Source organism: Ovis canadensis, chromosome 1 (genome assembly GCF_042477335.2).
Source record: "Ovis canadensis isolate MfBH-ARS-UI-01 breed Bighorn chromosome 1, ARS-UI_OviCan_v2, whole genome shotgun sequence".
In the NCBI taxonomy this organism is placed as follows: Eukaryota; Metazoa; Chordata; class Mammalia; order Artiodactyla; family Bovidae; genus Ovis; species Ovis canadensis.
Genome location: NC_091245.1, coordinates 277,161,425 through 277,174,717, shown reverse-complemented (window position 1 = coordinate 277,174,717; position 13,293 = coordinate 277,161,425). Strand labels below are relative to the sequence as shown.

Here is a 13,293-nt window from a genome sequence, read left to right as displayed (position 1 = left end):
TCATGTGCAGAGGCACACAGGCTCTTGGAAACACCGTGACCCAGTCCCTCTCATACAGATTGTTCTTTTCCTTGGCGTCAAATCTGGCACACTGTCCGTGGGTCCCTTTCAGTTACACTTGGGTTTCTCTCGTAGACAGTTTGTAGGATATCAAGATTTGACACCATCCAAATAGCTGGTTGGGTTTTCAAATTTTCGTACATTTCTGAGTGAAGAGAAATGTTCTCATCATGTAAAAACGTCTTAATTTGGATCATCAGTTCTTGCTTTGGGTGCCTGAATGATGTAATAAACACGCTCGAGTCTTCAAATATAGGATTTGAGTGAAGAAATAAAGAATGAGTTTGCCAGCTGATCCGGCATCATTGCCTGTAATTGCACCATCTCTGGTTGCTTGTCATGAGCTGTTGGCAGTTGTTAAAATTAGCTTTACAGTCTGCCTCAGATTAGCAGCAAGTGTGGTAAATGAGAGCTCACTCTTAATGAAACTAATTTGTATTTGAAAATATAACTACATTTATTGCCCCCATTATTTAAATACATGCCTGCTAGTTGGTAGTAAAAATGAACTTTAAACTGAGTTGTTTTTTTCAAATCCCAAATGAAAAGTAATCTTTTCAGAAGGTGATCCTTTTCAAAGTGGTTTTCCAGTGTTGTATGGGCATCTGGGCTTCCCTGATAGCTCAGTTGGTAAAGAATCCGCCTGCAATGCAGGAGCCCCCGGTTCACTTCCTGGGTTGGAAAGATCCCCTGGAGAAGGGAAAGGCTACCCACTCCTGTATTCTGGCCTGGAGAATTCCATGGACTGTATAGTCCTTGGGGTCTCCCAAAAGTCGGACACGACTGAGCGACTTTCATGGGCATCTGGGGAAATATTTTAAAAACAAATTAGAAATACTTTAAAAATAAACATTTCAAACATTTGAAACGACACGGTGGAACTTCTGTGGCGGTCCAGTGGTTGAGACTCCGCCTGCCAGTGAGGGCGGTGCTGGAAGGCAAATTCAGTCCCTCGTTGGGAAGCTGGGATCCTACACGCCTTGTGACCAGGAAGCCAGGGCATAAAAATGGAATCAGTGTTGTAGCAAATTCGATGAGGGCTTTGGAAATGGTTCACATAAAAAATCTTAACAAATGAGTAAAATGATACAGGATATCGTGTCCTGTTGCTGATCTGGTTTTTCTGGAACCAGGTCTCTGGGGATGTGCCCTCTGTTTGATTTCACAGTGGATTTCCTCTGAATGCCCTGCACCCCACCCAGACATCTAGAACCACCAGCCTCCCTGTACCACATGTATCCCTTTTCTGTCTCCTCCTTTACCTGTGGTCTCCTCGAGGGTATGACCTGATCTTTCTGTTTTTATGTTTCCTAATTCAGGGCAGGACTCAAAGCAGCTTATAATAAGTTTGCATTGAGTGAAAGAATGGGTGAACTTGGAACATAAATTCTCTCCCTCATGGAGCTGATAATTCCTGCATGAAGCTGGTCCCCATATACACCAAAGACACACTTCCTTCTGGGCCTGATTCAGAGGAACTTGCTTTTCCAGAATGTCACCAGTTGGAGGGTCTTTGCTTCTGGGTCATTTGCAGTGTCTAACGTCCTGTGCTTGCAGCTGGGCCTCAGAACCCCCGGTGGTTATCTGAGTCTCCTCCCCAGTCAGCATCCAGTTCCTAATGACATTTAGCCCGTTTCTAGTAGAGAACTGAAAGGATATTTTGTCTCTTTCCTCGCTGTCTCACCATAGGAGTGGGGAAAGGCTTTCTTTCTTCTGCCTTTGAAGACCTCTTGGATGGGTTTTCTTCATGCCATTAGAATGGTATTGTATGCATATCTGAGGTTCTTGATATTTTTCCCGGCAATCTTGATTCCAGCTTGTGATTCATCCAGCCTGGCATTTCACATGATGTACTCTCCACAGAAGTTAAATAAGCAGGGTGACAATATATAGCTTTGAGATACTCCTTTCCCAGTTGTGAACCAGTCCACTGTTCCATGTCTAGTTCTAACTTCTGCTTCTTGACCCACATACAGGTAAGGTGGTCTGGTGTTCCCACCTCTTTAGTAATTTTCCATAGTTGATTGTGATCCACATAGTCAAAGGCCTTAGTGTGGTCAGTGAAGCAGTAGATGCTTTTCTGGAATTCTCTTGCATTTTCTATGAGCCAGGGAATATTGTCAGTTTGATCTCTGGCTCCTGTGTCTCTTCGAAGCCCAGCTTGCACATCTGCAGATTCTCGCTCCGTGTGCTGCTGAAGCCTCTCTTGAAGGATTCTGAGTATTGCCTTTCTAGAGTGCCAGGGCTTCCCCGGTGGCTTCAGACGGTGAAGAATCCACCTACGATGCGAGAGACCTGGGCTTGATCCCTGGGTTGGGAGGATTCCTTGGAGGAGGGCATGACAACCCACACCAGTAGTCTTGCCTGGAGAATCCCCATGGACAGAGGAGCCTGGCGGGCTACAGCCCATGGGGTCGCACAGAGTCGGACACGACTGAAGTGATCAAGCAACAGTACGGCATGTGAGATGAGCGCAGTTTCTACAGTAGGTGGAACGTTCTTTGGCATTGCCCTTCTTTGGGATTGGAATGAAAACTGACCTTTCATGGTGCTCTGGCCACTGCTGAGTTTTCCAAATTTGCTGGCATATTGCGTGCAGCATATTAACAGAATCATCTTTCAGGATTTGAAATAGCTCAGCGGGAATTCCATCACGTACATTAGCTTTGTTCGTAGTGATGCTTCCTAAGGCCTGCTTTGCTTCATATTCCAGGGTGTCTGGCTCTAGGTGAGTGACCACACCATCACACAAGAAGGCAAAGTGGTTGTCTGAGGAGGCTTTACAAATAGCTGGGGAAAGAAGAGAAAGGAAAGGCAAAGGAGAGAGGGAAAGGTTCACCCAACTGAACGCAGAGTTTCAGAGAATAGCAAGGAGCGATGAGAAGGCCTTTTTCAATGAAAAAGAAATAGAGGAAAACAATAGGATGGGGAAGACTAGAGATCTCTTCAAGAAAAGTGGAGGCATCAAGGGAACATCTCATTCAAGGAAGGGCATGATAAAGGACAGAAATAGTATGGACCTAACAGAAGCAGAAGAGATTAAGAAGAGGTGGCAAGAATACCCAGAAGGACTATACAAAACAGGTCTTGATGACCTGGATAACCATGACGGTGTGGCCACTCACCTAGAGAAATGAAAGCTGCTGTCCACGTAAGAACGTCTCCACGGGTGTCTGCAGCCACTGTGTTTAGCATTGACCCAGACTGGAGAGACTCCAGATGTCCTCCCGGCATGAGTGACTAGAGCAGGCTCGTGACTGCAGGCCAGCGCTCAGCCCTGGAGGTGGCTGGCCGGGATCGTTTGGCCCAGACTCATGTATAGGTTACCTCTGGCCTGACGCATCATACCCAAACTGAGAGGCCTGAGACAGCCACAGTGGCATATCTTGCTCAGGAATCTGCTGATCGACAGGTCTTGGGGAAACAGCGCATTTCTGCTCTGCGTGGTTTCAGCAGCTTGACTGAGGCAGAGGCTTGCCTTCCAGGGTGGCTCCCTGGGACGCAAGTCGGTGCTGCTGGCTGTTGGTTCCTCCCGACGTGGGCCTCTCTTCGGGGCTGCTTGAGCTTCCTCCTGGCATGGTGACCGGGTTCCAAGAGCAAGTTTCCCAAGAGTTGGGCAGTGGATGCTCCCAGTTTCTTACGGTTCGGGTCCAGAAGCTGGTACTGCATCATCTGACACTTTCTCTGGCAAGCAGACTGCAAGGAGATCCAACCAGTCCACCCTAAAGGAAATCAGCTCTGATTGTCCATTGGAAGGACTGAAGCTCCAATACTTTGGCCACCTGATGTGAAGAGCTGACTCACTGGAAAAGACTCTGATGCTGGGAAAGAGTGAGGGCAGGAGGAGAAGGGCACGACAGGATGAGATGGCTGGATGGCATCACCGACTCAATGGACATGAACTTGGGCAAACTCCAGGAGATGATGAGGGACAGGGAATCCTGGCGTGCTGCAGCCCATGGGGTCCCAAAGAGTCGGACACGACTTGTCGACTGAACAGCAACAAAAAATGGCAAGCCGACTGCAAGGAGAGCAAACCAGTCCATCCTAAAGGAGATCGACCCTGAATATTCATTGGAAGGACTGATGCTGAAGCTTCAGTACTTTGGCCACCGGATGTGAAGAACCAACTGATTGGAAAAGACCCTGATGCTGGGAAAGATCGCAGGCAGGAGGAGAAGCGGACGACAGAGGATGAGATGGTTGGATGGCATCACAGACTGAATGGACATGAATCTGAGCAAGCTCCGGGAGGTAGAGAAGGATAGGGAAGCCTGGCGTGCTGCAGTCTGTGGGATCACAAAGAGTCGGACCCGACTGAGCACCTGAATGATGGCAGCAGTGGCCAGCAGTTGCGAGCCCAGATTCAGGGGAGGTGACGGAAGCCCCATCTCTTGATGCAGGAATGTCGGAAGGGCCAGATGTGAAAACAGTCACCCTGTTTACTTTCTGTCCTGCTGGAGACCTTGAGCCCCGAGGGAGACATGCTCAGGCTGAGACCCTCACATGCAGCCCTGCGGACCCCATCTGCCTGAATCCGGCCGGGGTCTGTCCTTCTCCTCCCTCTTCCTCCAGCCTCACTGCCCTGCGAGGCCCAGAGCCAGCCTTGGCCCAGCTCCCTGTGGGGTTCCAGCGCGAGGGAACCACGCATGGGAAATAGTGAAATCTGCCAAACGTGGGTGATGACGGGAGGCACTGCCACGCCTTCATTCTCCGCCTTTCCGTAAGCCAGTTTTCATGACTTGCTGGAGCACAGTAGGGGCTGTAATAGCCATTTGTGGGGTGCTGTCCAAGCCTTTCCTATTTTGACAGGGGTCGGGTGAGTGGGAGGACACGGGAAGGAGCTGGGAGGAAAGCAGCAATGCCGGGAGCCGGCCAGGGAGGACCCTAGCCTGACCGCACTTTTGATGGCGGTGGCTTGGCAGGGTCTCCCTTCCCAGGGAGAACAGTGCTTTAGAAGCGGTCGCTTAACCGGCCCTGCCAGTACCCCCGGAGACGTGAATGCCTGGAATTGCAGACCTCGAGGATTCACTGAAGCTACGGTGCTGCTCCTGGCTGGTCCAGTGTCTCATCATATGGACGATGCGTTTGCCCAGAGCCTCATCGCGTCCTGTGAGTCAAGCACGGTCCCTTTGGGGTGGACTTGGGGGCTCAAGTTTGGATGGTGTGATTAAAGCCGAAAATTCACAGCTTGTGAAATGGGACTTTTTCTAATAGTTTCTGGCACCCCCTCCCTCCAGTATCAGATTTGTCTATCTTGACTCATCCCAGTAACCCCCTCCTCCTTTTTTCCCTGCTGTCAGGAACCTGTCCTGGAGAAAAGAAATTAAATCATACTGAAGTGTTAGGGTCTACCAGGAGCTTGGTGTGGTGTCCTTCCCAGGGAGAAGGCGATGGTGGTTTCAGAGGCTGCTGAGGCTGAGTGTTCTCAAAGGAAGGAGTTTCCAGCGCTAGAATTTACCTAGTAGGATGGCAAGAGTGGGGAGACTTTTGAGGAACCGTTTCTTTGCCTCTTGCCCGCGTGTTAAGTCACTTCAGTCGTGTCTGACTCTTTGCAATGCTGTGAACCTTTGCTCACCAGACTCCTCCGTCCATGGGATCCTCCAGGCAAGAAAACTGGCGTGGGCTGCTGCGTCCTCCATGGATTCTTCCCGACCCAGGGATCGAACCCACGTCTCCTACGTCTTTTCCACTGGCAGCAAGTTATTACCACTAGCACCACTTGGGAAGCCCCCTCCCCTTTTTTTTCTTACTTTCTTGGAGGCCCCCAAACACTCATTCAGGCCTTTGTAGGGAGGAAGGTGAGTGAGTGACTGGTAAGCCTTCGGGTATTTCCAGTTCTGTTCTGGTGGTGATAGCGCTTATCTCCCCAGCTTACCTGTTCCCCAGCACTTAGGGGCCTCCCTGTCCACTTCTGCGTTGGCCCAGCGGATGCCTGTAGGCTTGCTTTCCAGCAGTTAAATATGCAGCCTCAGTGCATATCAGCTATTATATCAGCAGAACTGCCGAGTATTTTACAAGTAATCAGTTCATGCAGATGGCACATAAATCATGTCTGCTCTGGCCCTTTGGACACTAATGTTCCCTTATTAAGGCATAAGTAAGCCTTCCTGTTCTCATCCATCCTCCCAGACTTTTTTTAATTACTGACACGTAGTGCCTGCTGGTTGCTCCGTCAGCCCCACCGTCCCTCCCCAGCTAAGTTGCTTTTATGAGGTTCGTCTTGTTTTTCCGGAGCTGGCCAAGTTGCCGTAGGAAGCGGGGTACCTCGCGTATGGCCTGAGCCCGAGGAGACTCTTATCTCTGAGAGGAAGTGGCCGCCGCGTTTCTGTTCGTGAGAGTCTTGCCCAGCTCATGTTTTTGTGAAATACGCCCTGAGGACAGCCGTGGTGCTCCAGGGAGGAGGGATGGATTAGCCAGGCTTGGTCACGACGGGTAACTGAAGCCCCCGCTGACGTCTGGGGAGTGGACGCAGAGCCGTTTCGCGAACTCCATTCTGCCTAAAGCAACAGAGACCGGGCCCTGTTTCTCAGCCCCTGGAAGACCGGATGCCCGGGCCACCCTCGAGTGCGCTCTGTTTCGACACTTCTTCCTGTTCCTTCCAAACCGTGGCCCCAGCTCTTCGCTCCGACACACGTGGATTTCTGCTTCCAGTTTCTCCTGCCCCGCTGCTCATGTTCTCCCAGTCTTCACTTTGGTCTGAAATGACTCTCAGAGTCTGGAAGAACCCCTGGGTTCTTGTGGTTTGGTCTCAGAGAGAATAAATGACTTTTAAACAAGGCCTGTAGAAACACCGCTGTCTACTTTGAGAGACGTTTTCTGAATGTGAAATCTGTCTAAATAGTTTCTGTTGAGGGTGGAAAGGACTTTGGAAACTGCAACAACAACTTAGGATCCCCTTTTAGAGACCGCTGCGGAGAGACAGGCTGCCTTGTCTTTTTTCTCGGATGGGCGACGCCGTCATGCAGGACATTGCTTTTTAGACCTCCTTTTCTAAGATTATGTGTGCAGATTATAGTGGGGCTGAGGCACTCTGAGGTGCTGTTTTCCTCAGATCGGGGAGAGAAATGATATAAAACAGGCATGTTTGGGGCATCAGTTCAGAACCCCAGGTTGGCTGGCAAGGGTGTCTTAGCAGCAAGAGAAGGCAGCCTGAGCAGGGAGCCTCCGGGGTGCAGGTCCTGGGTTAGATCCTGCTCTGGATTTCAGCCAGCCCGGGGTCCTTTATGTCTGCTTCCGGGACGTGATGGTCTTGCACACGATGGCGCAGGACAGCGTCTCAGAACAGAGATCATTCTCTTTCTCCCTTTCTGCCGGCAGCTGCTGACATGGGGTGCAGGTTGAACAAGTTGGAGAAACGTGACGACCGACGGCCTGGAAATATCTACTCGACGTTGAAGAGGCCCCAGGTGGAGACCAAGATAGATGTGTCCTATGAGTACCGCTTCCTGGAGTTCACCACGCTGAGTGCCGGTGAGCCCGGGCGCTCTGCCCAGTGTGGGCTGGGGGGCCTGGGGGGGCCTGGGAACAGGCTGGGGAGCCTGGGGGGGATGAGCGGGAGGGCAGGCTGGAGGGCTGGGGGGCTGGGGACAGGCTGGGGGTGGGCAAGGGGCCTGGGGGACAGGCTGGGGGTGGGGGGCTGGGGGCCAGGGCGGGGGCGGGGGGCGACTGACGGGGGTTTGTCAAAAAAGGACTGCTCTCAGGGAGACAGGTGTCTAGGTGAGAGCTCTCACTTTCTGCAAACTAGCAACTGGTTTAAATGGTAGCGAATTAAAACCAGGTGTGGGCCAACTGGCACCCGGGGCAGGGTTGAATGCGGCCCATGGGCCTGCCCGCTGGCAGAGTGTTTCACGGCAGGCTGGGTGAAGGAGGCCGCGGCCGTGTCTCCTCGTGACCGTCTGTCTGTCCTCCCACCTCCCCCCGACCTTGTCCATCGTGCTTGGCCCTGCCTCACCCCCGCATCCCAGAGGCTCTGTCCCAGAGGCCCTGGGGCGGCTGATGAGTGAGGCTCAGCGTTTTCATCCGGAGCATTTGCCGAGCACCGGCTGGCTGCGGGGACACGGGCAGTGCTGCGGGGAAGTCACATGGCCCATCCTGGTGTCTCTCGTCCCCACGGAGGAACTCCAAGCTGTGCCTGCAAGGTGGAAGAACGTAAACCAGGCTTTTGGAAGAGGGACTAGGGCGTTCTTCCTTGTGTGGGGGGGGTCCCTTGAAGTGGGGAACCCAAACCGGGCACTTGCTGACATGGACTTCTGAAGACTGACTTTCTCCTCCCTGTGAACGTGTTAAGCTTCTGATAAGAGAGGAGAATTTGTGGCTAGAGCCCTCCGAGGGGTGGGTTCAATTCCTGGCTCTGCTGTGGACCGGCATCTGTGCAGCGGGCGCTGGCAGGGCAGCCGTGGGGGGCAGCAGGGGACATGCGTGCGGCTCCAGGTGGGCAGCTGGCCTCCCTGCCCACTCCCCTCCTCCCCGCCACTGCCTGACCACCTCCACGCGGGGCTGACGCCGCTCCCTGAGCCCCGGGCGGGGTGGGCGGCTGGGCGTCTCTGCGTCTCTGCGGGGGCAGCCTGGGCACCCCTCACAGCCCCCCAAAGCCGACCCCTGGCTGTTCCCCTGATGAACAACCCCCTTTGTCCTCAGCGGCCAGACCCGACACCCCACTCATTGAGAACCGTGCCTTCCCCTCCTCACCCACAGTTTCCAAGCCTCTTAAAGCGTCTTCCGAAAATGCTTGTGATGTCGCTGACGCAATGTGAACAAAGCTGAACCCAAAAGCATTCGGAGCATTGCATCAGCCAGTATTTGCTCAGTGAGGACTTGAGTGCTTTCGACGTGCTGAGCCTGGTAGAGGGGTTAGGGGAAAGCCAGAGTGTGTACAGGAGAAAAGACCAAAAGGAAACATAGCAAGATGGTAAACACGGATTGTTAGGTGCGGAGATGAGGGGGTTCTTTTTCTCTTTTTTGTAGTGTTGTGCATCGCGGGTTCTGTTCCTTTCATCACCAAGGGGAGTGGAGTTTTGCTTTCCTTGGTGATCACTTCCAGGAACATAGCAGGTGCCTCCCCACCCCCCGCCCCTGCAGCCACTCATTCGTGGCTCATCGCCTGAACTACCTTCCTGACCTCCTGGCCTGTTTCTGGGCCGCCCTGTGCTCCAGGCACGGCACCTACACGGCTCTCTGCGGTTGGATCACGTTTTGTTGTCTGATTATAAAGTGGACATGTGTCCATTGGAAAAGTTAGGAAAACCCTGGAACGACCCTCGCTGGTCTCCCTGCTTCTCCCCTCTCCTGCCGCCCTCGGATCTCGCCCCTGCCCTGACTCCTGACCCCGGGGCACCAGCTTCCCTCCGCCTCATCCTCCTGCCGTCTGTCCTGCGTGTTCTGCAGCTTTGGCCTCGATGTTTCCCAGCAACACCCCAGGCCTCCTCAGGGCCTTTGCACTGCCTGTTGCCTCTGCCCGGAAGTCCTCCCAGATACACCTTGGGCTCAAACCCTCAACCCCCTTCTCTGTGAAACCTCCCTGACCCCCTGTTTAAAATGTCTGCCTCCCCCGCCTCCCCACCCCCTTCCCCTCTTGCTTATCCTCCTGGGGAATCCTGCCATCAGCGTGCTCTATGTTTCAATCGTTGGAATCTGTTTCCTTGTCTGTCCTCTGCCTTCCTTCATTGGAAAGCGGGATCCCGTCTAAAAGGAGCAGGGCTGTCTCTGTCTCCCCTCTGCTTCTGTATCGTCAGCCTTAACACAGTGCCCGGCGCATAGTGATCACGTTGAATGAATTCTCAGTGTATATTTTTGTGCTGCTTTTACGCAGCTTAATGTTGTACAGTGTGGCACCCCCTGTGGTCCCATGTGTTCCTAAAATATGGTTCAGTGACCCTAAGAGCTTGAATCACTCAGGGTACCGTAGTTTATTTTGGGTCCCCCTTTTTGGACATTTAAGTTATTTTGGGCTTTGGGCTATTATAAATAATGTTGTGATCAGCAGCGTTGTACGTAAATCTCTGCGTGCATTTCTTATTACTTCCTCAGGAATACTGAGATGAGAGATGTGGGTGTCGGGACCCTTAGTAATTGGCACCTTGCCCCCTGAGTGGGACCTGCGGTGCAGCTCAAGTCCCGCCACGCTGAGCCCTTTGGCCGGTTCCCTGGGTGATGACAAGGGGGCTCCCGCTGCTGCTCAGGCCGTGCGGACCCCCTCCGTCGTCTCTGGAGGACCACGTGCTGGGGCCCTTAGCTTTGCCGTTGTCCCCACCGGCACTCCCCCCTCCAGCCTCCATGTTCTGGTGCCATCAGACCGCCCCCTGCACAAGGCCTGCCCCGCCCCCTGTTGCCAGCATCCCACCCTGAAACCCTTCCTTCTGGACAGCCGTCCTGTCAGAATCACACTTTTCCGCATGGCTGTCGCTCGTCCCCACCGTCTTTACGATCCTACGTTAAACTCTCGTCTTTCCTTCAGGGCAGAGACTAAGCCTTGCCCACCTTTCTGTTCATCCGTCTGGTTCACGCCTTCTGGCCGGGAACAGACAGTTGTTCTGGACAGCTGGGGCTCCGGGAAGCCTGCGGGGTTTCCCAGCAGCCTGTCCAGGTCCTTTTCCAGAAGGTCTCCTGGGGTCGTCTGTTACTGCTCTGTAATGGAGCCTTCTATGTACCAGCTCCTATGATGGGGCCATTCACCCCTGATCTCATGTTTTAAACCCTTTTCAAACTTTACCGACATGTAACTTCAGCACAGCATGCTGCATATCCTTAAAATGCCCAGACCCAGGAAACCATCACCTCATCAAGACGTTGGGGCATCTTCACTGCCCCCCAAGCATCCTCCTCCTCCTGAGTCCAGCCCTCTGTCCCCTGACAATATGCTTTCTGTCACTGATTTCATTTTTCTAGAATTTTCTATAAACGAAGTTCTTTCACTCCCCGTATTTTGAGATCATCTATGTTGTCCGGTGTGGCGGTGGCTCACCTGTTCTTCCTCCAGCGTGTGGACTTACCACGGTGTATCTTTCTCTTCACCTGTTGATGGACATTTGGGTCATTCTTAGTTTGGGGCTTTTACGAATTAAGTTGCTGGGAACACTTGTCTTTGTGGGCTGCTTTGGTGGTTTTATCACCGCTGTAACCTAGGGAGGTGTGTGGGTACACTTGTTTTTTTCTTTTTTTTGCAGAAGAGGAAATGGTCATTCAGAGAGGTTAAGTAAGTTTTCTAAAGATGCGGTTCTGGGAACTGATTAGGGCAGAAGCTGAATCTGGGTCTCTTGGGCATCCAAGCTCATGTGCCGTATAAGCTGCAAGGTCCCAGGTGAATAGGCGTGAACAGCAGTCAGCACGTTCTTGCGGTAAAGCTTGTGTTACCATGTAGAGGGGCTGAGATACCCCTCTTCCGTGTGGGGTTGCCACAGGAGATTTTTGAGGAGCACTCGATGTCCTTTCTTTTCATAGACAAGATGCTTGTCCGACTCTCACATTCTCCAAGGTGGGGATAGGGTGCTGTCCACTTCCACCTGCTGCCTTAGGAAGGGGACCACACCCATTTTAAAAAAAAGTCAAGATCAGAGTCCGCCCTGTTTTTTTTGCCCCTCGCTCAGAGCTCGTTGCTTTTGTGGATGATTTTGGAACTTGCAACCTCACTTGCTGCGCTGACGGAGGCGAAAAGCAGCAGGAAACTCACCGTGAAGCGCGGAAGCTGCCAAAAACCTCAGTTCTGGGTAATTTGATTGGGCCTTCAAGTTTCAATTAACTCTGGTCACCGAGGGGTGAACCTGCCCTGCGACGGGTTTCCTCGCAGGTGGAGGCCCATAAAGCATCACAATTCCTGCAGAATGGTGCCTCGTTAGCCTTTTTATGCGCGCGGCTTGCCAGCTTCTCGGTGCCAGGCCACTGACACCACTCGAAAGCTACCTGGGAAAATCCGTGGTGTTTGTAACAGGAGCAGCTGGCACAGTCTGCGACCCGTAGGGCGACAGTAATGCCTCGGGCATGACCCTTGCCTGACTGGCCCTGCACTGTCCAGGACAGGAGCCACCAGCCACGAGGCAGTTTAGTATAACAATTAACACTGAACGACAGTAAATGAATGAAATAAATATATGCATACAAATGAACGAAATACACGAAAAAACGTGAATCAAAGTAGAAATCCGTCGCTCTGCCACCCCGGGCACACGTCACGCGCTCAGCAGACGCATGTGGCTTGTGGCTGCCGTGCTGGGCATCGCAGGCAGAGGACTCACCCGCCAGAGCGGACGGTCCTGTGGGGCGGGGCTCTCCCGGTTGGTTTTCGAGGGAGGGAGAGTCGGTTCCAGCTCTGACTCTGCACCCCTAATCCGGTTAACGTCCCGTTTGTGTTATGCACGCTTGCTCCCGGCTTCACTAGGGGCCGTAGGATGACGGTTCATCGACGTCACACATATTTACCGACGGTGGACTGGACCCCGCTGTTGTGTCCGGAGCTGAGGCAAAGTGCTCCAGATGATATTTATTTTTAATCGAGGATCTGGAGGCTGAAGGTTCATGACTGAGGGGCCTGCAGGGCCGGGTTCTGGTGGGAGCTCTCTTCCTGGCCCGTGGACGGCCACCTTCCTGCTGTGTCTTCACCCCTGAGTGAGACAGCACGCCCCCTTCCTGGCTCTTCTTCCGAGGACGTTGGTCTTATGGGAGTAGAGTCCCACCCTTATGACCTCGTTTCCTTACTTGTGTCGCAGCCTGCTCGGTCGTGTCTGATTCTTTGCAACCTCAAGGAGTGTAGCTCAGCAGGCTCCGCTGTCCATGGAGTTTTCCAGGCAAGAATACTCTAGTGGGTTGCCTTTTTTTTTTTCCTCCAGGGGAACTTCCTGACCCAGGCATTGAACCCATGTCTCCCGTGACCCCTGCATTAACAGGTGGATTCTTCACTGCTGAGCCACCTGGGAAGCCCCAAAACGTGTCACCTAAGTTACCTCCTTACCCTCAGTACTCTCACCCTGGGAGCTGGAGCTTCAGCATTTGGGTTTCAAAGGGACACCATTCAGTCCATACCACTGGTCTAGCCTACTGGTCTGCATTGCTTCAGCGTCTTACAGATGAAGAGCCAAGTGATGGAGGGGATGTGGTGGAAGTTTCCCTTGTTGGAAGATGTGTATGTCAAGGGAGGTTTGAGACCTGCAGCTGGATTTGGAGTCAGCCAGGTGGAGAATGCTGGGTTCTGGAGAAGCTCTGAGGGTCCCTGAGCCTGCAAGGAGATCCAACCAACCCATC

At 52.8% G+C, this 13,293-nt stretch overlaps 1 protein-coding gene across 2 annotated transcripts in view; it reads left to right on the top strand.

Moving 5' to 3' along the window:
• The window catches only part of RFTN1 (raftlin, lipid raft linker 1), a 232,212-nt gene that overhangs the window by 9,165 nt on the left and 209,754 nt on the right, over window positions 1–13,293 (top strand). The window contains exons 1-2 of one of the 2 annotated variants that reach the window (XM_069568679.1): window positions 4,781–5,172; window positions 7,381–7,533. In XM_069568679.1, coding sequence (XP_069424780.1) covers window positions 4,968–5,172; window positions 7,381–7,533 — 358 coding nt within the window. In that variant the 5' untranslated portion in view covers window positions 4,781–4,967. Of the gene's footprint in view, window positions 1–4,780; window positions 5,173–7,380; window positions 7,534–13,293 lie in introns of those variants that run through there. The other variant, XM_069568689.1, reaches the window with a different exon arrangement.